Source organism: Bufo gargarizans, chromosome 1, assembly GCF_014858855.1.
Source record: "Bufo gargarizans isolate SCDJY-AF-19 chromosome 1, ASM1485885v1, whole genome shotgun sequence".
In the NCBI taxonomy this organism is placed as follows: Eukaryota; Metazoa; Chordata; class Amphibia; order Anura; family Bufonidae; genus Bufo; species Bufo gargarizans.
In genome coordinates, this window is record NC_058080.1 from 332,131,023 (window position 1) to 332,153,806 (window position 22,784).

At 44.2% G+C, this 22,784-nt stretch overlaps 1 protein-coding gene across 1 annotated transcript in view; it reads left to right on the forward strand.

Moving 5' to 3' along the window:
* The window catches only part of ZNF414 (zinc finger protein 414), a 208,798-nt gene extending 189,982 nt beyond the window's left edge, over positions 1-18,816 (forward strand). Inside the window, exons 6-7 of the mRNA XM_044281924.1 lie at positions 17,420-17,572; positions 18,314-18,816. Of these exons, the coding sequence (XP_044137859.1) occupies positions 17,420-17,572; positions 18,314-18,384 (224 nt within the window). The 3' untranslated portion in view covers positions 18,385-18,816. The remainder of the gene's footprint in view (positions 1-17,419; positions 17,573-18,313) is intronic.
* The last annotated feature ends 3,968 nt before the right edge of the window (positions 18,817-22,784 follow it).

Consider the following 22,784-nt stretch of genomic DNA (forward strand, 5'->3'; position numbering starts at 1 on the left):
TTTTGAACTATTTTATTGAATTCACCATCAACACCAGCTTAGGCAGAGAGATCCACTGCTCTTACCGCAAAGAATCTTCTTGTATGTTTCTGTAGAAACCTTTCTTTTAGATGCTGAGTATGTCCCCTCGTCACAGTCCTGGGGATAAATAGATGATGGTAGAGATCTCTGCACTGACCCCTGATATATTTATACATGATGCACTAGAACACCTTCCCAATTAAAATATACCTTTTATTAATAATAAACTAAAATCTGGCCTACAGCCGGACTACATATAACAGGAGAGTCAGCAAGACATACAATACATTACTATAATCAATGAGACAAGGGGTATACTGGTAGTACTTGTGACAACATCCAATGAGGGAATCCTTGACATGTATATAGGAGACACCTGAGGAATCAATTGCGATACGATAAACAACAATTATAGCTCAATGATGACCTGTTATTGGTGGGGCCATCATAAAACAAACAGTAATGCAATATGGTCAATTGACTCGACATATATTCCACAGTTAGACACGGTTTGCTGAATTACTATGCATATATTCCGTGAAAATTCACGCTTTGCTGAAATACTAAAGAAAGGTTTTGTGGTTACTCACGGTTTGCTGAGATACCAGTAGGTATAGAACTTAACGGTTTGCTGAGATGTCAGTGGGTGTAGTTCTCAATAGCCAGGTGGAGAACCAACACTGGTGAATGAAGCAATCAGATGGATATTTAACATTAATGATAACCAGGATGGTCCAGAGGCCGTAATATTAGTGCAGCTCAGAGACGTAATGTCCAATAGTCATTGAAATCCTATCCTACATGAATCCCTCCGTGACCCTAATTAAGCTCAGCCCAGGGACACCCCTTAAGGGTAGAGGTTCCCTGTCCTCGTGCCTAATCTGACTCTCCCTGTATGCCCCTATCCTCATTAACCAATAGTTTATAACATAACAGACACACTAAAGAAGAACAAGGAAAAAACACTGTAACGGACCGTTTCAGCAGACAAGGGGTTAAAATCCGTTTAGGCGATATGCCCCTTTCCGAGAGACAGGCACAGCTACTGCAGAACACCAACCTCCGAACTGGATACAAAATAGCACTCCAAACTGGAACCTCGCGGATAGCTGCCAGCAGACGAACAGGAAAAGCGTATCAGTCAGCTTACACTCCTGGCAATCAGTCTCCAACAGCATACAGGGAATCTCCCCAATAACGAGACAAGGCTCCGTGTTGAGGGTCAAGCAGTGCTCTGAAGTGCTGGCACACCCAGCCTGGTTTTTATTACAGTTTGTTGCAGATACAACATATCCCCACAATGCATCATGGTTTCCTCCCCTCTGTCCCGGAGACGACCAAAGACAATCCAATTATCTCTCAGGACAAAGGGGAGATCACCAATACACATGTGGAGTCAACAGGACAGGAATCCCCACCCAAACACACAATGGCACACCCCCACAGCAAACACAGACATTTAACATATCCCCAGATAGCTCAAGTCTGAGTGCATATCATTAGGTGAATGGCACTCAGAATACGCAAATACAATAATATTAGCTATCTGGGTGCCCTCACATAACATACAATTTAACCGAACGCATAATAACATAAAATACAATTCTACAGACAGATTTAAGCTGTGCGGCCGGTCTGTCTTCTCCTTTACAGTTACTATGGGCCATAATCCTGAGGCAAGAGGCTTTTAAACAGTCCTCTCCAAAACCCAGTGGCGAGGTTGGTTTCGCCACACATCTCCCCCCCCCCAGGGAAGACTAACCAGATACCTGACCTCACGCCGGTCGGTACCTGAGTTAGTCTGGCAGCCCACCCACAACCCAATACTGGACCTGCTGAATTTCGTAGCCTGTCTCTGTCCAGTAAGTCCACCAAGGTGATGTTGGAAGCTGGTACTCCCGGTCTCTGTGTTGCTCCCTGGTTTGGAGTGGAGGTTGCTTTGTGGGCAGGGATCAGCGGTACTCAGCCCTGGTGCCAGCGCTACCACGGAAGAAGCCTGGTTGGAGCCTGGTTGTTGGAGGGGGAGACCGACTGTCTCTACCCCCTGTGCTGTAAGTGCAGAGACCACGGTCCCATCTGCACTGTTGTGGGGCTTACTGTCTCCCCCTGGTGCGTTAAGCTGCCGCTGGGGAGAGGGGGTAACGAGCTCCTCTCCCATACATACTTCCAGCCGCTGGGGAGTGCGACCGACCGCCTCCGCTCCCAATACAGTGTCCTGCTGCTGGGGAAAGGAGACTGGGCTCTCTATTCCCTGTAGGACACTCTGCCGCTGGGGGACAGGACCGACTGTCTCTGTCCCCTGTAACTCCGCCTGCCGCTGGGGAATGGAGACTCGGCTCCCAATTCCCAAAAAATCATGCTGCTGCTGGGGGGCAGGAACAACTACCTCTGCCCCCTGTAACTCAGCCTGCCGCTGGGGAGGGAGGCCGCTGCTCTCCCCTCCCTGCACTTCACACTGCCTTCCCGGCACATCACTCTGCTGCTGGGGGGCAGGAACAACTACCTCTGCCCCCTGTAACTCAGCCTGCCGCTGGGGAGGGAGGCCGCTGCTCTCCCCTCCCTGCACTTCACACTGCCGCTGGGGAATGGAGACTAGGCTCCCAATTCCCTGCAGGACCGGCGGAGAGACCTCGGTCCCATCTCTACCGGCCACCTGGGGTCCTTCCCAGTAACACTCTACAATATCTGCCCAGCTGAATGGGTCTGGATCTGGGTCTGTCACCTTACCGTCCTGCTGAGCCTTCTCAATGGAGTGGAAGAGATCTCTGTAGTCCTGCTCCAGTTCCCACTCCAGGGTTGCTAGGTGAGCCAGGTCTTGCTCTACTTCATGGGGGTCATCCCACTCATGCCTAGCCTCCCTCTCATAGAAAATGTCCTGAAGTCTGGACTGTGCAGGGCTCCCGAAGTCAGGCTCTGCAAAGGACTCCCATAACAAGCCAGGACCCTCAAACTCCTCTCCCTCTGGCTTGTCATGCTCAGCTGTCCAGGGTATAAACTGTGCCACATACCACCAAAGCGCCTGGTAGGCATCCTCCAGCCATAGCTCCTGCCATACCCGGTGCTGTAGTTCTATCACCCATTCCTCCAGGGGCTGCTCTCCCAGGAAGGACATCCGCAGGGCCACTTGCTTCTGCAACCGCTGCTCTTCACTGGGGAGACTCTCACCTCGCTGGTATTGTACATTATCCAGGGCCTGGTACCAGATGCCTTTCCTTAATGCATCCCGGCCATCCAGGTCCTCCTCCTCGTATAACACTACTGGTTCCATCCTGGTGCTTTTAGGGTCGCTGTACTGAGACATGCGTTGCCCTTAAATTGTAAAATCCAAAGAAATGGTGTCTCCTGTAGCTGTCCTTCTGGCTGTAGGAACGATCCCGCTGCTTGCCACCAATGTAACGGACCGTTTCAGCAGACAAGGGGTTAAAATCCGTTTAGGCGATATGCCCCTTTCCGAGAGACAGGCACAGCTACTGCAGAACACCAACCTCCGAACTGGATACAAAATAGCACTCCAAACTGGAACCTCGCGGATAGCTGCCAGCAGACGAACAGGAAAAGCGTATCAGTCAGCTTACACTCCTGGCAATCGGTCTCCAACAGCATACAGGGAATCCCCCCAATAACGAGACAAGGCTCCGTGTTGAGGGTCAAGCAGTGCTCTGAAGTGCTGGCACACCCAGCCTGGTTTTTATTACAGTTTGTTGCAGATACAACATATCCCCACAATGCATCATGGTTTCCTCCCCTCTGTCCCGGAGACGACCAAAGACAATCCAATTATCTCTCAGGACAAAGGGGAGATCACCAATACACATGTGGAGTCAACAGGACAGGAATCACCACCCAAACACACAATGGCACACCCCCACAGCAAACACAGACATTTAACATATCCCCAGATAGCTCAAGTCTGAGTGCATATCATTAGGTGAATGGCACTCGGAATACACAAATACAATAATATTAGCTATCTGGGTGCCCTCACATAACATACAATTTAACCGAACGCATAATAACATAAAATACAATTCTACAGACAGATTTAAGCTGTGCGGCCGGTCTGTCTTCTCCTTTACAGTTACTATGGGCCATAATCCTGAGGCAAGAGGCTTTTAAACAGTCCTCTCCAAAACCCAGTGGCGAGGTTGGTTTCGCCACAAACACAAATCCCAACGTTACGTTTCCCCAGCCAGTATGACTTCTGACTGGTTCGTCAGGGGAAGTGGAGAACAATACTCCAGCAGCAGTGTCTCACAATGGAGATTTTAAAAATTAGCGTCCCTCAATTGAGACCCAGTACAACATTTTTTATTTTTTATCACTGCACAATCACTTTTCAAGCGCTGCGGCGATAAAAAAAAACGGTTTGAAATTTATCAATCGCAGCGGCTTCCGGTACTTCACTAGCCTCCCATTTGTAAGACAGGCTTGCTTTTTATTTTGGGTAGTCTCAGGGAATACCCCCTAAATTTAGTTGACCAAATGGCAAGTAACGGGTATTCTTCTGAAGAGGCCTACAGGCTTCTGACCCAGTCGGATGAGGAATGGGAACCCTCATCTGACGAATCCAGCGGGTCAGAATACGAACCTGTAGAAAGCAGTGGCAGTCTGACCCAAAGTTCGGACGAGGAGGTTGAGGTCCCTGATACCACCAGGCGTACCCGGCCCTGTGTTGCTAGACCACAGGTTGCGCAGCATCCGCTTCAAGGGCAGCAGAGTGGGGCTGGTGCTGTCGGATTACGTGGTGTGGCATACACCAGCAGCGCAGCCCATCCTGGACCTAGTACCAGCACTGCCGTAGAACATGGTGAAGTGGCGAGCACCAGAAGGGCAGTTGAAGCTGGTACGGTGGCACGTACAGTAGTTCCCCCGATGCAGCCACCGCACAGACAGTGTGTTCGGGTTGAGACAGCTCAGATCGGATCGGCACTGGGGTTTTTTGAGCTGTTCTTGACTGCAGAGCTCTTGGACTTGGTCGTGGCAGTAACAAATCGGTATGCCACTCAATTTATAGCCGCCAACCCAGGAAGCTTTTATGCCCCGTCTTTCCGGTGGAAACCCATCCAAGTTTCCGAATTTAAAACTTTTCTGGGCCTTCTCCTGAACATGGGCCTGACAAAAAAGCATAAATTGCGGTCGTATTAGTCCACGAACCCAATTCATCACATGCCCATGTTCTCTGCTGCCATGTCCAGGATACTATTTGAGACCATCCTGCGTTTCCTGCACTTTAGTGACAACAGCACCTCTCGTACCAGAGGCCACCCAGCTATTGACCGGCTCCACAAAATTCGGCCCCTCAAAGACCACCTTAACACCAAATTTGCAGATTTGTATACCCCTGAGCAAAACATCTGCATAGACGAGTCCCTTATACATTTTACCAGGCACCTTGGCTTCAAACAATATATCCCAAGCAAGCGCGCCCGGTATGGGGTCAAATTGTATAAGCTCTGTGAAAGGGCCACAGGCTAAACGCACAAATTTTGTGTCTATGAGGGTAAAGATCAGACCCTGGAGCCACTCTGTTGCCCTGACTACCTGGGGAGCAGCTTCCCCCAACGGCTCGTTACCACCTGTCTTGCAAGGGGGAGAGGGCTGCCTTGTGTAACGAATAACTGCTTGCTGTGAAATGGAGAGACAAGCGTGATGTTTACATGCTCTCCTCCATTCACGCAGACACGACAATACAAATTGAACGAGCAACCAGTGTCATTTAAAAGCCCCGCTTGGTCCACGACTATAATTTGCTCATGGGAGGAGTGGACTTCAATGACCAGATGTTGGCTCCTTATTTAGTGTCCCGCTGCACCAGACGCTGGTATAATAAGGTGTCTGTATATTTAATTCAATTGGCTATGTACAATAATTTTGTTCTTTACAGTAAGGCTGGGAGAACAGGATCCTTCCTCAAATTTCAGGAAGAGATCAACGAGAACCTCCTGTATCCAGGAGGTTCCGTGGCCCCATCCACCAGTGTAGTGAGCCGTCTACCCGAGCGACATTTCCCCAATGTTGTTGCTGGTACCTCAACCCAAGCGCCACCCCGAAAAAGATGTCGTGTAGCAGGAGTGGAATAAGGCGTGACACCCGCTATTTCTGTCCTGACTGCCCTGACCACCCTGCCCTATGCTTAGGGGAGTGTTTCCGGAAGTACCACACACAGGTACACTATTAGCATAGGGATTGCGTCACACAGGACAGGCACACAGGGCTCTTAGGGCCCTTTCACTCACAGCTGCTGCAAACCTCTCCTTTCACCCTGGACAAAGTGCATAATGTACTACGCCACATCTCTGGGCGCTTTGCACATTGTCCCATGGGGAAGGAGAGGTTTGTCCTATAAAGGTAAAAAAAAGCAAAAAACCCCCCAAAAAATCACCGGTAAGCAGAAAAGTTAATGTTCTGTTCCAAAAGTTCAATAAAGTTTATAAAAGTTAATGTTCTGTTCAAATGTTATATAAAATTAATGTTAATAAATTTATAGCGTTGCGGCCTGTTTTTTTTTTTTTGTTTAGATTTTTTTTACCTTCTAGGTGGACCAACCGATGAACCAGCTGCAGCACTGATGTGCATTCTAACAGAAGCATTGCGCTGCTGTCAGATTACACAAAAGTGTATGCTGCGCTGCAAGACGAGATTTCTCCTCTGCAGTAAAAAAGATACGTTTGCCGAGGCTTATGAGCTGAAGGGCGGTGATCATATGCTTTGGCAAACACTTTCTATATTAAAAAATAAATAAATCCAGGCAATGATTTATTCATCCACATCGATTGACGTGAATGGAGAAATCGGGTTTGCCAGGGCATACGAGCTGAGTGGGTTTGGATGTTGGGCGGAGCTGCTATGTCCTGGCAGACGCCTTTCCTCTCCTTTTTATTTTTTTGGCAGAGATTTTTTCATCCACATTGATCGATGCGAATAAAAAAATCTGTGCCGTTCAATTTTTTCTTTCAGCCCAGAGGCTGAACGGAAAAAAAAATCTCATTACCCGTATGCTCAATATAAGGAGAATAGCAGAAACTCCTACTACTGGCCATACATGTAATGATTGCGGAGACCCTCAAATGCCAGGGCAGTACAAACACCCCACAAATGACCTCATTTTGTAAAGAAGACACCCCCAAAGGTATTCGCTGAGGGGCATATTGAGTCCATGATAGATTTAACTTTTTGTCCCAAGTTAGCGGAAAGGGAGACTTTGTGAGAAAAAAACAAAACTTGTGCCAAAAAGAATATTCTATGAACTCGCCATGCCCCTCATGGAATACCTTGGGGTGTCTTCTTTCCAAAATGGGGTCATATGTGAGGTATTTATACTGCCCTGGCATTTTAGGGGCCCTAAAGCGTGAGAAGAAGTCTCGAATCCAAATGTCTAAAAATGCCCTCCTAAATTTGGGCCCCTTTGCGCACCTAGGCTGCAAAAAAGTGTCACACATGTGGTATCGCCGTACTCAGGAGAAGTTGGGCAATGTGTTTTGGGGTGTCTTTTTACATATACCTATGCTGGGTGAGAGAAATATCTCTCTAAAATGACAACTTTGTATAAAAAAAATGGGAAAAGTTGACTTTTAGAGAGATATTTCGCTCACCCAGCATGGGTATATGTAAAAATACACCCCAAAACACATTGCCCAACTTCTCCTGAGTACGGTGATACCACATGTGTGACACTTTTTTGCAGCCTAGGTGGGCAAAGGGACCCAAATTCTAAAGAGCACCTTTAGGATTTCACAGGGCATTTTTTACACATTTGGATTTCAAACTACTTCTCACACATTAGGGCCACTAAAATGCCAGGGCAGTATAAATACAAGTGACCCCATTTTGGAAAGAAGACACCCCAAGGTATATCGTGATGGGCATAGTGAGTTCATGGAAGTTTTTATTTTTTGTCACATGTTAGTGGAATATGAGACTTTGTAATAAAATAAAAAAATAAAATAAATCATTTTCCGCTAACTTGTGCCAAAAAAAAAATTCGAGGAACTCGCCATGCTGCTTCAAAATGCGGAAATTCACATTTTTGTACCATAGTTTGTAAACGCTATAACTTTTGCAAAAACCTATAAATATACACTTATTGCCTTTTTTTTTATCAAAGACATGTAGAACAATAAATTTAGAGAACATTTTATATAGAAATGTAGTTTTATTTGAAAAAATGTACAACTGAAAGTAAAAAATGACATTTGTTTGCAAAAAATTCTGTAAATTTCGATTAATAGCAAAAAAAAGTTAAAATGTCAGCAGCAATGAAATACCACCAAATGAAAGCTCTGTTAGTGAGAAGAAAAGGAGGTAAAATTCATTTGGGTGGTAAGTTGTATGACCGAGCAATGAACCGTGAAAGTAGTGTAGTGCAGAATTGTAAAAAGTGGTCTGGTCATTAAGTGGGTTTAAGCTAGGGAGCTGAGGTGGTTAAATATCACAAATAAGTGTCTGCCTATGTTATTACTTAAGTCCCTTAGGATACAGGGTGTATCCCTTGCCTTTATGTAAATGTATCTGTAAAGTCCACACTCTGGGAAGATATAAGTGAGGGACATGAACATGTGGAGTCACTGTGGGTCAAAATACATGGAGGCAAAACAATTTGCCTCCAAGTTTATTATAAGCCACCTAATATACCAGATTCCACAGAAAATCTACTACTAAATGAAATAGACAAGGCAGCAAATCATGAGGTCCTTATTATGGAGGATTTAAACTACCCAGATATAGACTGGGAAATGGATACCTGTCCATCTCATAACGGAAACAGGTTCTTGTCAATAACCAAGGACAGTTACTTTTCCCAAGTAACAACAGATGTGCAGGTTGGAGGACACCTGGGAAATAGTGACCATAAAATAATAACCTTCCAACTGTCGTTTCTTCAGGGAGGCACAACAATACCAAACTTAAAAAAAAACAAAAAAAAAAAAACATTGGCCTAACTAGGATATTTTTTAATGCACCCTAAACTCTAATTGTGAGAGGTACATAAGTTATGGGAATAAAAGAGTGAGGAACAAGAAAAAAAATAACATGGATAAACAAAAATGTAAAAGAGGCAATAAATGACAAAAAAAAAACATTTAAATGACTAAAACAGGAGGGTGGCAAGGAAGCAGTGAAAAACTATAAGGGAAAAAATAGAACATGTAAAAGACAAATAAAAGCAGCCAAACTGGAGACAGAGAAATTAATTGCCAAACAGAGTACCGTATTTTTCGCCCCATAAGACGCACTTTTTCTTCCCCCAAAATGGGGGAGAAATGCCCCTGCGTCTTATGGGGCGAATACTTGCAGTTTTATATAGCTGGCAGCGATGTATGCGAGAGCGGGGACTCGGGGAGGGACTGGAAGGAGGGTCTGGGGGCTGGCAATAGCGGCAGGGCGGTGCAGTCAGTGTAGTATAGCACCGCCCCGCCGCTCCAGTATACTAATATACGATGTCATATTCAATTAATAATTATCAAACATGCCCCCTCACTCCTACTACTAACTTACATCTAATCGCTGCTGTTGAATTCATGCAGGCCAGGCGGGCGGGCGGCAGCGTAACTCTTGTCACGTGCCTGCGCCGCCTACTTTATGAATGAAGCAGGCGGCGCAGGCAAGTGACGTCAGTGAGACGCGCCGGCCGCCCGCCCGACCGTCCTGCCTGAAAACAGCAGCGATTAGGATGTAAGGTAGTAATAGGAGACAGTGAGGGGGCATGTTTGATAATTATTAATTGAATATCACATCTTATATTTGTATGGTGGCGGCGGCGGCAGGGGGGGGGTGCGGCTGCGATCTGTGGATGGCACAGTTATGGGCTGGGGGGTCTGTGGATGGCACCGTTATGGGCTGGGGGTCTGTGGATGGCACATATACAACAGTGCCAGCCACAGATCCCCCCCCCCCCCCGTAACAGTGCCAGCCACAGATCCCCCCCCCCCTGTAACAGTGCCAGCCACAGATCCCCCCCTGTAACAGTGCCAGCCACAGATCCCCCCTGTAACAGTGACCGTCATCCACAGATCTCCCCCATAACAGTGACCGTCAATGACAGATCCCCCCATAACAGTGTCCGTCATCCACAGATCCCCCCATAACAGTGTCCGTCATCCACAGATCTCCCCCATAACAGTGTCCGTCATCCACAGATCTCCCCCATAACAGTGTCCGTCATCCACAGATCTCCCCCATAACAGTGTCAGTCATCCACAGATCCCCAGTAATAGTGCCATCCACAGACCACCATTAGTTCCAAACCCACCAAACACACAGCACACCTTTTGGTAAAAAATAATTTTTTTCTTATTTTCCTCCCCAAAAACCTAGGTGCGTCTTATGGGCCGGTGCGTCCTATAGGGCGAAAAATACGGTAAAACTAACTAAAATGTTCTTCAATTATAAAAATAGTAAAAAGTATAAATCTGCAGGTGTCGGCCTTTTACATGATGAGGGGGAAGTTGCAGATAGTAAAAGAGACGGCAAAGCTGTTAAATATTTTTTTTCTCCACAGTTTTTACTGGGGATTATAAACGGTCAGATGAAATGCAGAATATAAAAGTAAATTTCCCATTAAAAGTGGCCTGTCCGACCCAGGAAGAAGTATAGCAGTGCCTTAAAAAGATTAAAAAAAGACAAACAACTGTGACCAGACCCCTCTCTGCTTTTGATTATTGTTTCTAGAAAGACTGTAACCCTGTACATTAACTGCCCAGTCATAGCCATCATCCAGCCATGTCTCAGTTATTCCCACTATGTCATAGTCCTCCTCACACATCACTAATTCCAGTTACCCAGTTTTATTAGTCAGGCTTCTGGCATTAGTGTACATACATACAATTGAGAGGATTATGTGTATTTGTTACCCTATACCTTTCCTTATGAACTGTTCCAGTCGCTCCTTCCACTCCTCCCCCAGTTTCATTACCTCACCCCAAGTCTCTATCTGCACTGTCTTCCCCTTTTATAATGTAATTACCCTACCCCCAGTCCCTAGTTTAAACACTCCTCCAGCCTTCTAGCCATCTTTTTCCCCCCAAAACAGCTGCATCTTTCCCATTGAGGTGCAGCCCATCCCTACAATAGAGCCAGTAACTGACAGAGAAGTCGGCCCAATTTTCCAGGAACCCAAACCGCTGCCTTTCTTGTGTGGCTCATGGTACAGGTAGTTTTTCGGAAAACACTACCTTTGAGGTCCCTGCCCTAAGCTTGTGACCTAAATCTCTAAAATCATTTTTAAGGACGCACCATCTACCTCTAACTTTGTCATTGGTTTCAATATGGAACTATAATCAGGACATCCTAAGTACAAGGACATACCTCATGTCCTTGTACTTAAGCACCAGCATGTTTTCATTGAGGAGAGCCTTGCTTTTGCCACTTTCTGAGTGGTTGCCCTAGCAGGCATCTAGGGAATCATTTGATTTTTGCACACAGTGCTGCAAGCTTAAGTACCTCTGGGATTAAGGGATCTTGTCACGTTGAACATGATGTCTAAGCTGAAGGCTGCAGGACGATACTGATTTGTGTTCAGGACGCATGCAAAGACCTGATTTAATGCTATCTGAAATATATAGTACTAACTTATTTCAATATTTAATTTTATTTTTACAACTGCACAGAAAACTATGTAGACACAGTCGGTGAAATGGACGGTAATGATTGGCACTCAGCAGGTGCAGGACGCATGCAACCAAATATATATATATATATACACTCACCTAAAGAATTATTAGGAACACCTGTTCTATTTCTCATTAATGTGATTATCTAGTCAACCAATCACATGGCAGTTGCTTCAATGCATGTAGGGTTGTGGTCCTGGTCAAGACAATCTCCTGAACTCCAAACTGAATGTCAGAATGGGAAAGAAAGGTGATTTAAGCTATTTTGAGCGTGGCATGGTTGTTGGTGCCAGACGGGCTGGTCTGAGTATTTCACAATCTGCTCAGTTACTGGGATTTTCACGCACAACCATTTCTAGGGTTTACAAAGAATGGCCGGAAAAGGGAAAAACATCCAGTATGCGGCAGTCCTGTGGGCAAAAATGCCTTGTTGATGCTAGAGGTCAGAGGAGAATGGGCCGACAGATTCAAGCTGATAGAAGAGCATCGTTGACTGAAATAACCACTCGTTACAACCGAGGTATGCAGCAAAGCATTTGTGAAGCCACAACACGCACAACCTTGAGGCGGATGGGCTACAACAGCAGAAGACCCCACTGGGTACCACTCATCTCCACTACAAATAGGAAAAAGAGGCTACAATTTGCACAAGCTCACCAAAATTGGACTGTTGAAGACTGGAAAAATGGTTTCTTGAACATGACCATGAGTTTACTGTACTAAAATGGCCCCCACAGTCACCAGATCTCAACCCAATAGAGCATCTTTGAGATGTGGTGGAACAGGAGCTTCGTGCCCTGGATGTGCATCCCTCAAATCTCTATCAACTGCAAGAAGCTATCCTATCAATATGGGCCAACATTTCTAAAGAATGCTGTCAGCACCTTGTTGAATCAATGCCACATAGAATTAAGGCAGTTCTGAAGGCAAAAGGGGGTCCAACACCGTATTAGTATGGTGTTCCTAATAATTCTTTAGGTGAGTGTGTGTGTGTATATATATATATATATATATATATATATATACACACACACACACACACGTTTATATAACTACACTAGAGTACAGTTTCTCTCCCCCCAAAAAAAATTCACTGAAAACTGAGCACAAACATAATTATATGCAGCAACAAGCAGATGTTTTAATGTGCAAAAAAAACTGAGCAGAAGTGCTGATCACATGTACGCACTGATCAACACTTGACAGTTACAGTTTACATACATAAAAACTGGTTTAGGGCTGAAAAAAAATGCCACAAAAAGTGGTCACAGATTGTTTGGAGTCTGCTGAAAGCGGACTTTAGGGATATGAAACTGCTGCAGATGAAAAAATAAAAAAAGTCAGTGATCATGGCCGCAGTTCCAGACAAGTCCTCAGTAAGCCAACCAACAGCACAGAAGCTCAGCGTATGCAGTCACCAACTAGAGTGGCTGCATGCAGAGGGATTCTTCCTGTTCCCCCTGTCCCCTAGCACTGCCATTGGCTGGAATAGCAAACCAGCCAATCGCAGCACTGACTTGTCCCCTGTTTAATCTCGGGGGTGGTTGGTGGTGTCTATGTAAACACCAATCAGCCTCTTCTGATGTCAGAGTCAAATATCAAAGTCAGGATCCAGTTTCAGTCAGGTTACACACTGGTATTATTCTGATACTTGACTATATCTGACCATGTCCTAAAATGAACATTGTACTGTCAGGCAGAGCAACCATCTTAGCCCAGTCTGTGTATGATTAGGTGCAGTGACAGTCTTTTATGTTGTTGCTTTTTTTGTTATGCTGTACATGCACGACCAAGGTCACAGAGTCACTTCTCACTGCTCCAGACATGTACGGTGGAGGTCGGAGAGGGCTTAAAGCTCCTCTTTACTTTTTAGCATGTAGGATAGTAAATGCTCTGATGATCCCCTTGCTCTGCACTGCATCCCGCAGAGCAAGGCCTGTTTGTTGTGAGCTGGTGACGTACTGGGCTTCACAACACTATGCAAGCCGGAGACCTTCACCTAGCAGGGAGCCCAGTGACATCACCAGCTCAAGTAGGCGGTGTATAGCACTGTTCTGGGTGGTTTTTGAGGCGTATACTAATGATATGTGCTTCTAAAACCACCAGAATAGTGCTATACACTGCCCACCTGAGCCAGTGATGTCACTGGGCTTCCTGCTAGGCAGAAGTCTCCACCTAGCATAGCGTTGTGAGGTTCTGTATGTCATCGGCTCACAACAAGGAGGCCTTGTCCTGCACGATGCAGGGCAAGTGGAGCATTGGAGCTAAGAAATAATCCTATCCTACATGCTAAAGGAGTGAAGGGGAGCTTATGTCCGTGTTCACACTGGGCAAGCTGTGTGCACACTAAGGGCTCTTCTACACGACTGTAGCCTGTTTCACAGTCCACAAATTGAGGATCTGCAAAACACAGATACCGGCTGTGTGGGTTCCGCATTTTGCATAATGGAACGTCCTGTCCTCTATAGAACAGTCTTACCCTTGTCTGTAAAACGGACAACGGTAGAACGAGTTAAAAAAAATTTGCGGGAGCAATGTAAGGAACATACGGAGTCACACAACACATGGTGTGCTGTCTGCTTCTTTTGTGGCCTCATTGAAGTTAATGGGTCTGCATCCAACCCGCACAAAATGTGTGTGAAATTTGTTTGTATGCATGAGCACTAAGGCTGTTTGCAGGACTTGATTGCTCTCTGACTCTGGAGTGCTGGCCCCGGCCCTCTATTCCCTTGCTGTGTTGAAAAACAGATTGGGGAGATTTATCAAAACTAGTGCAAAGAAAAAACTGATTTAGTGGCCACAACCAATCAGATTCAACATTTCATTTTTCAGAGCTGCTCTCAATATGAAAGGTGGAATCTGATTGGTTGCTATAGGCAACTAAGTAAGCCCCTTTTTCCTTTGCACTAAGGCAGCAGCTATATCCTGTGGTGAGCTCCACCCAGGCACAGAGATACCCTCACCAGACAGATGTTAAGTACAAATCAACAAGCTTATATATCCAGGACAGGCAGACAGTAGTCTCAGCTAGCTGTTCTGAAGCATCTAATGCATCTGGCAGTTTTCGTAAAGGCTCATGCACAGGACCATAGTTTTAGTCCAATTCCTGTTTTCATCTTATTCATCTAATAGGGGCTGCAAAAGATGCGGACAGCACACAGTGTGATGTCGACATCCTCAAGTAGGTTCCACTGCCCCACAAAAAAAAGGACTTGTCCGTTTTGCAGAAAAGGATAGGAAGTTTCTACAGAAGTGAAAAAATAAATGATGGCATGCACTTGACCGGGATCCATGATTTACAGGCCACAAAACACAGCCGTGTACGTGAGCCATAACAAAGACAGCAGGGGCATTGCTAGAGTCTGAAGAGATCTGGGGCATGAGCCCACGTGAAGCCACGCCCCCACCCCTTGAAGCCACGCCCTCATCACCACGGGGGGGGGGGGGCTTCACAGTAGTTATTAACCCCTTTCAGCAGTCCCCCCTTCAGTGAATGGGGTTAATAACTACAGTGAAGGGCCTGGGAAACCCCACAGATCATCCATAACAGTGCCATCCACAGATCCCCTCCCTGCCCAGTGCCGCCTCCTAGCTAATTTATTCACTTTGCTTGCCTCTGTTTAATCTCGCACTGGCAGAGGCATCGTCGCACGAGGTGCGCTGGAAGACGGCGCATGCGCACTTCGCTCGACAATGCCTCTGCCAGTGCGCCTGTGCGAGATTACACAGAGGCAAGTGAAGTGAATAAATTAGCTAGGAGGCGGCGCTGCCAGCCCTGCATTCGGGGCACTGGTCAAAACATCCTGGGAATGTTGACCTAACGACGCACCTGAAAGACAGAGACTGCTGTGGTCGGGGAGGACTGGAGACCTGTTTCTGAAACTTCCTAGCTGACATTTTGGGTATCTAATCATCTGTTATCCAACATAGTCTGGTATTTTCCTTAATCTATGTAGAATACATGTCTGTTGAAGAAGCATGCATACTACTGTACTGTATTATCTAAGGCAGGCATGCTCAACCTGTGGCTCTCCAGCTGTTGCAAAACTACAACTCCCAGCATGCCCGAACAACCTACAGCAGGAGTGGGAGTTGTAGTTTTACAACAGCTGGAGGGACGCAGGTTGCGCATCCCTGATCTAAGGCAATGTTCACAATAAAATCACCCAAGCAATTCTGGAGTCACATACTGTCAGCATTGTATTATGTTATGTAGTGGTTAGACATCTCATGCCGAAGGTTATATCACTGAGGAGGAGATTGTTCTAATCTGTAATGGTTCAAGATTAAGCAAGTAAGTGCTACGGATTCGGTGCCTGATAGGGTAGCACAAGGTAAACAAACATATTATGAATTGTATTAAATTGTATATGCGGCGACAGAACTTTTTAAGTATGTGTTGCAAAATTTGTACCCACACAACTGAATGCAAATCAACTTTTCTAAAGCTTTAAGTTTTGTTACATATTGTGGTCAAATACGATCAGTTCAACAGTGATCTAAAAAGTGGTGTAAAACGCAGAGTTCATATGAACACTGTATTCTCTTCAATGTTTATTTGCTCGCTGTCAACATTGCAGGGGCAAAATTCACTTGAATAGGAGGGAGATATCCTATTGAAGTGACTGAGACGGAGGAGCTGTAATAACACTGTGTTCTCTTCATATAGAATATCAACGGGGTGCCCATACATTTTCAATAGCTGTTGGCTGCACACTTGTTTGGCCAACATCTTTCTCTTCCGACTCACACGCACATACTTTGTTCTGCAGAGTTTGTATGTATTTTCAGTGCAGAGGGCTGAGAAAGCCTGGCAGGGTATCTCCCAGGAGAACAAAAGGATGGGGTGTTGAAACTCAACACACCTGATGCTTCTGTCCCCCAACCTCATCTGTCAGCAGAGAGTCGGGAGCACCTTTTACATTTTAGATTATCAAGCTGGTTAAGGCTTTTACAACTATAATCTGTATAGTGGGCCTTTACTTTTGACCACAGGATAAATGCCAGTCACCTTTTTATGCCCACTATTTATCAATTTGATATTGTAGTATTTTTTCGGGTTCCAACTAACCTTTTCCATTGATATGTGTTCCTCCCCTTTTTCTGTTTTACTCTTTGTTCTTTTTTTATTAATTTTTTATTTAGATTTGTAAGGATTCCAGAAATATGGGAACTGCTGAGTGATGGATTTTTGTATATACAGTGAGGAAGTATTTGAACACCCTGCGATTTTGCAAGTTCTCCCACTGACAGATCTAGAGGAGATCTGTGTGGAGGAGTGGGCCAAAATCCCTGCTGCTGTGTGTGCAGACCTGGTCAAGAACTACAGGAAACGTTTGACCTCTGTAGTTGCAAACAAAGGCTTCTGTACCAAATATTAACACTGATTTTCTCAGGTGTTCAAATACTTATGTTCAGCAGTGCAAGACAAATACATTCTTAAAAAATCATACAATGTGATTTACAGAATTTTCTTTTTTAAATTCTGTCTCTCAGAGTGGGACTGCACCTACAATGTGAATTTCAGACCCCTCCATGATTTCCAAGTGGGAGAGCTTGCAAAATCGCAGGGTGTTCAAATACTTCTGTTCCTCACTGTATACCCTAACAAAGATTTGGCTAGGATTTGATAACTGTTCTTATGTCAAAGAGTTATTAGATTTTCACAAGACTGCAAAACATATAGAAACAAACAAGGCAGATAAAATGTATCAAATGTAGACTACAATATGATTACCATTTGACCACATTATTATTTACGTACCTATTGACTTTTTGCTTCCTTCTAGGCCATACAACCAACAGTCGTATTATTTGGGAGCATACACGAGACAACTACAGGTGTATGCAGTGTAACTTTTCAACTGTAACTAGAGACCAAATGGATAAACACATTGATTTGTTTCATAAGAACCCTCCTTCAACTCGGCTGGATCAAATAGGTTTGTAACTGCTGAATGAATGAATGCTTGTTTGTTCTTCAGTGATCATTATTTTATGACAGACAACAGCCATGTAGATACATAACATAATATAACTTCAAATGCCTACCTTATTATATTGGACTTGATGCATCATGTTACCACTTCTATAATAAAAATTAAAAAAAGTATATGCAGGGCAGTTTCTTGCCGATTCCATCATAATTTTTTTATGGCCAGTTTCACACTGGCGTTTGCCTTTTCCCCTGCCGGATTAATACTACAGTGTACACACGCGTGCTGCTGATGGTCCGCCTGCCCCTATTCACTATAATGGGGAACGGCAGAGATTCTGCAGCAGCATGGCAAATATGCCGAGGGGCAGCCAGACGAATACCAATGCACGCAGTGGTTTTTGTCCAGCCGCCTCTCGTTTTCCGCAAGTCCCCATCATAGTGAATGGGGCCAGGCGGACTTCTGGCCGCACACGTCTGTACACTGTAGTACAGCTCTGTCAGGCTGTTTCCCTGCCAGAAATGATAAATGCCAGTGTGAAACTGGCCCATCTCTGTGTTAAAGATAGCAGTTCAATGCGAAAACCCTTCTTGTCCCAGACTCCATTTAGTAACTGTCCAGAATCATTGCACTAAAATTATCTTTGTAAAATGCCAGGAATTTACATGTTTGTGGTCACAGCACCTGAACTTCAATATTTAGTCTCTCATATAGTGTACAAAATAATATACTGTTTTCTTTCTCCAGATTATAATGTGGATCTTATTTCATTACATGCCAAGCTCCCTTCAGAAATGGATTCGGACCTCTTGCCATAGATCTGAAATACTGCCACAGCCACAAGTTTCTTAAAAGCAAGATTTTTTGTGTTTTTTTTTTTTGTTGAATTTAAGTGGGCACTTGTATTGAAGACCTGAAAGCTGATGCACACAGTTATTTACTGATTTGGCCATAGAAATAAAGCTGTTTATCTCCAAGCTGAGTATTTTACTGAATCACAGGGAGATCAAGACTGGCGGATGGATCCGCCAGTCTTGATGTATTTTCCCCAATATCTTATGCGTGGACAGGAAGTCAAATTCTCAATGCATTCCTATGTGAGCGACATTAAGTTTCCATGAGAATCAATAGGGAAAATTACTTCTTGTCATAACACTGAGCCAGATTTACAATTAAAAATGTCAGTTATTTGACACAATTTGTGCTGGATTTCACGGACACTGTAATAAATTTCGCACAGTTTAAGACTAGTTCAAGTTTACACTGTTGCTGTTAGACAGTATTAGCAATCTGTTTCCCTGCTGTCTCCTCAATAAGTGGCATAAAAATGCCACAGTTCTGAAACGCATCACAATTCTGTCCATGAACCAAAGTTTTGGATTCAATTCTGCTGCAAGATTTGACATGCTCCAAGGTCCAGGAGTCAAAATAGTAAATTGGTATACTATTTTCAACTGTGATTCTTATTCTTAAACACTGCGAAGTGAGAGACTTTGAGAGAATTATCAAAACTGGTATAAAGGAAAACTGGCTTAGTTGCCAATAGCAAACAATCATATTTCACCTTTCATTTTCAAGAGCTCCTTTGGAAAATTAAAGGCGGCGTCTGAATGGTTGCTATGGGCAACTAAGCCAGTTTTTCTTAACACCAGTTTTGATAAATCTCTCCCACTGTGTAAGTTGGACAGTCAGTCAGTGTCTGTTACATATGACATAGTTGAGGATCAGAATGAAGTGGATAACTCACAACTAAAGCGATGGATAAAAAGATAATCTTCACTACTTTCCAAATTGGCAGTGTGTAACTCATGAAGAAAGTAGAGTCGTGAACTGGCATGTGATAGCCTGTCTGCACAAATATCCCTCCTTGCTGTCATGGGTAAAGAAAAAGGGGTGATTTTTCAAGAATTGCAAAAAGGTTAGATTATTGGCTTTCGGGCTAAGGGTGACAATATTTTTGAAACCGTGCAGTTTGTGAACTGATCGAATGCTGCTGTGATAAAAGCGTATTGTGAGTGATCGAATGCTGCTGTGATAAAAGCGTATTGCGAGTGATCGAATGCTGCTGTGATAAAAGCGTATTGCGAGTGGACAAATCACACCATAACTGAGAATGAGTGACATGGAAACTGCAGTTTACCACATGTTATTGATTCAAGAGGTTAATGTAGGCTATAAAGTGTGTGATGACAGAATGACATGCTCAGCAAACACTACTATGGGGCTATGAAGTGGATGGATGGTCACTGTACCTCTGCTAACAAAGTTGCATTGGTAGAAAAGACTTAGGCAAGAAACATCAGAGAACAAACACCCTGAACCATTGCTGGAAGAACACAAGCTGGTGGTGGTAGCATTATGGTCTGGGGAGTGTTTTGTTGCATTTATGTAGAAGGCAACTTATTTAGGTATGAATCAATTCTTGCAGATCACATATACCCATACACGCTTATTGTCTTCCTTGAAGTAGACGGGATCTTCCAGCAAGACCATACATCATGCCACGGGGCTAGAAATGTCCTACATTGGTTGGCATGACCAAGACTGGACCCCTAATTTGACTTTTACACAACTGAGCATCTGTGGGACCATCTTGATTGTTGTAATTGCTCTATGGATCCTCCCCTATGGCTCCAAATAAGACTACATGCACACAATGTTTGTTTCCATGTCAGTTCCGTTTTTTTTTTTTCAGATTAGATGTCCGTTTACTGTCTGCATCAGTACACTGTGTACTGTCCGCATCAGTATGTTCGTTCCGTAGCCCCGCCCAAAAAATAGAACATGTCCTATCCTTGTCTGTTTTAGGCATTGTTACAATGGATCCGCAAAAAAAAAAAAAAGAGGATGGCATCTTTTTTTTGGGGGGGGCGGACCCCAAAACACAAATGGTCGTGTGCATGTAGCCTTACTGTGACACCCTACAAGGACCTTATTGAGTCCTGGCCAGTCTAGCTGATGTCCGTGCTCCACACAGCAGTTATTCAGGATATTATCTGGTGATCATAATAATGTGATTGCATGTAATAAAGATATGCAGTTGCAAGAAAAAGGTATGTGAATCCTTCGGAATGATATGGATTTCTGCACAAATTTGTCATAAAATGTGATCTGATCTTCATCTCAGTCACAACAATAGACAATCACAGTCTGCTTAAACTAATAACACACAAAGAATTAAATGTTACCATGTTTTTATTGAACACACCATGTAAACATTCACAGTGCAGGTGGAAAAAGTATGTGAACCTTTGGATTTAATAACTGGTTGAACCTCCTTTGGCAGCAATAACTTCAACCAAACATTTCCTGTAGTTGCAGATCAGACATGCACAACGGTCAGGAGTAATTCTTGACTATTCCTCTTTACAGAACTGTTTCAGTTCAGCAATATTCTTGGGGTGTCTGGTGTGAATCGCTTTCTTGAGGTCATGCCACAGAATCTCAATCAGATTGAGGTCAGGACACTGACTGGGCCACTTCAAAAGGCATATTTTCTTCTGTTTAAACCATTCTGTTGATTTACTTCTATGCTTTGGGTAGTTGTCCTGTTGCAACACCCATCTTCTGTTGAGCTTAAGCTGGTGGACAGCCTTAAGTTCTCCTGCAAGATGTCTTGATAAACTTGGGAATTCATTTTTCCTTCGATGAAAGCAATCCGTCCAGGCCCTGACGCAGCAAAGCAGCACCACAGTTGGGATGAGGTTTTGATGTTGGTGTGCTGTGCCTCCTTCTCCACACATAGTGTTGTGTGTTTCTTCCAAACAACTCAACTTTGGTTTCATCTGTCCACAGAATATTTCACCAGTACTGCTGTGGAACATCCAAGTGCTCTTGTGAAAACTGTAAAAGTGCAGCAATGTTTTTTTTTTTTTTTTTTTTTTTACAGCACTGTATTCCTCTGTGGTATCCTCCCATTAATGCCAGAGACTTTTGTGCGTCTTTAGCTGACACTTTAGGATTCTTCTTCACCTCATTGAGCAGTCTGTGCTGTGCTCTTGCAGTCATCTTTACAGGATGGCCACTCCTAGGGAGAGTAGCAGCAGCACAGAACTTTCTTCATTTATAGACAATTTGTCTTACCGTGGACTGATGAACAGCAAGGCTTTTGGAGATACTTTTATAACCCTTTCCAGCTTTATGCAAGTCAACAATTCTTAATCGTAGGTCTTCTGAGAGCTCTTTTGTGGTTGGGGCATCATTCACATCAGGCAATGCTGCTTGTAAAAAGCAAACCCAGAACTGATGTGTGTTTTTTATAGGGCAGGGCAGCTGTAACCAATACCTACAATCTCATTGATTAGACTCCAATTAGCTCTCTGAGGTGTCATTAGTCTAGGGGTTCACATACTTTTTCCACCTCCATTGTGAATGATGTGTTTAATAAAAACATGGTAACTTTTAATTCTTTGTGTGTTATTAGTTTAAGCAGACTATGATTGTCTTTGTTGTGACTTAGATGAAGATCAGATCACATTTTATGACCAATTTGTGCAGAAATCCATATCATTCCAAAGGGTTCACATGCTTTTTCTTGCAACTGTATGTAAGTGATTACAGTATTAGAGCCAAAGCATAAGTGATTGGGGGATACTGTACAATTGAAAGAAAGCTCAACCCCAGGGATAAGCAATTACTGTGCAAGTACAACTCCCAGCATGCAACATGCTCACGTATTCTTCTAACTCCCATAGAAGTGAATGGAGCATTCTGGGAGTTGTAGTTTCAGAACAGCTGGAGTACCAGAGGTTGCTGATCCCTGCTCTACCGTATTGGTTCACCTCTAGCCTAGATATAAAATAATCAAACTGAAAAGAATGGCGTGGTATTAAACATGCAGGAAGTGCTCAAACCCACATGCAGTTGTGCATATATATATATATATATATATATATATATATACAGGGGAGCAGATCCTGCACTTGTGGCCCGTTGCTAATGACGATCCCCAGCAAAAATGCTTACAGTGGAGGATGCCCGCAGCGAACCACAAGTACCACAATAGACATCCTACACAAGATAGCAATTATGTGGATGTGATAATCAATATAACAATATAATAGCAAAGACAGGTGCACTCTGCAGTCATAGAAACATAGAATGTGTCGGCAGATAAGAACCATTTGGCCCATCTAGTCTGCCCAATATATCTGAATCCTATGAATAGTCCCTGGCCCTATCTTATATGAAGGATGGCCTTATGCCTATCCCATGCATG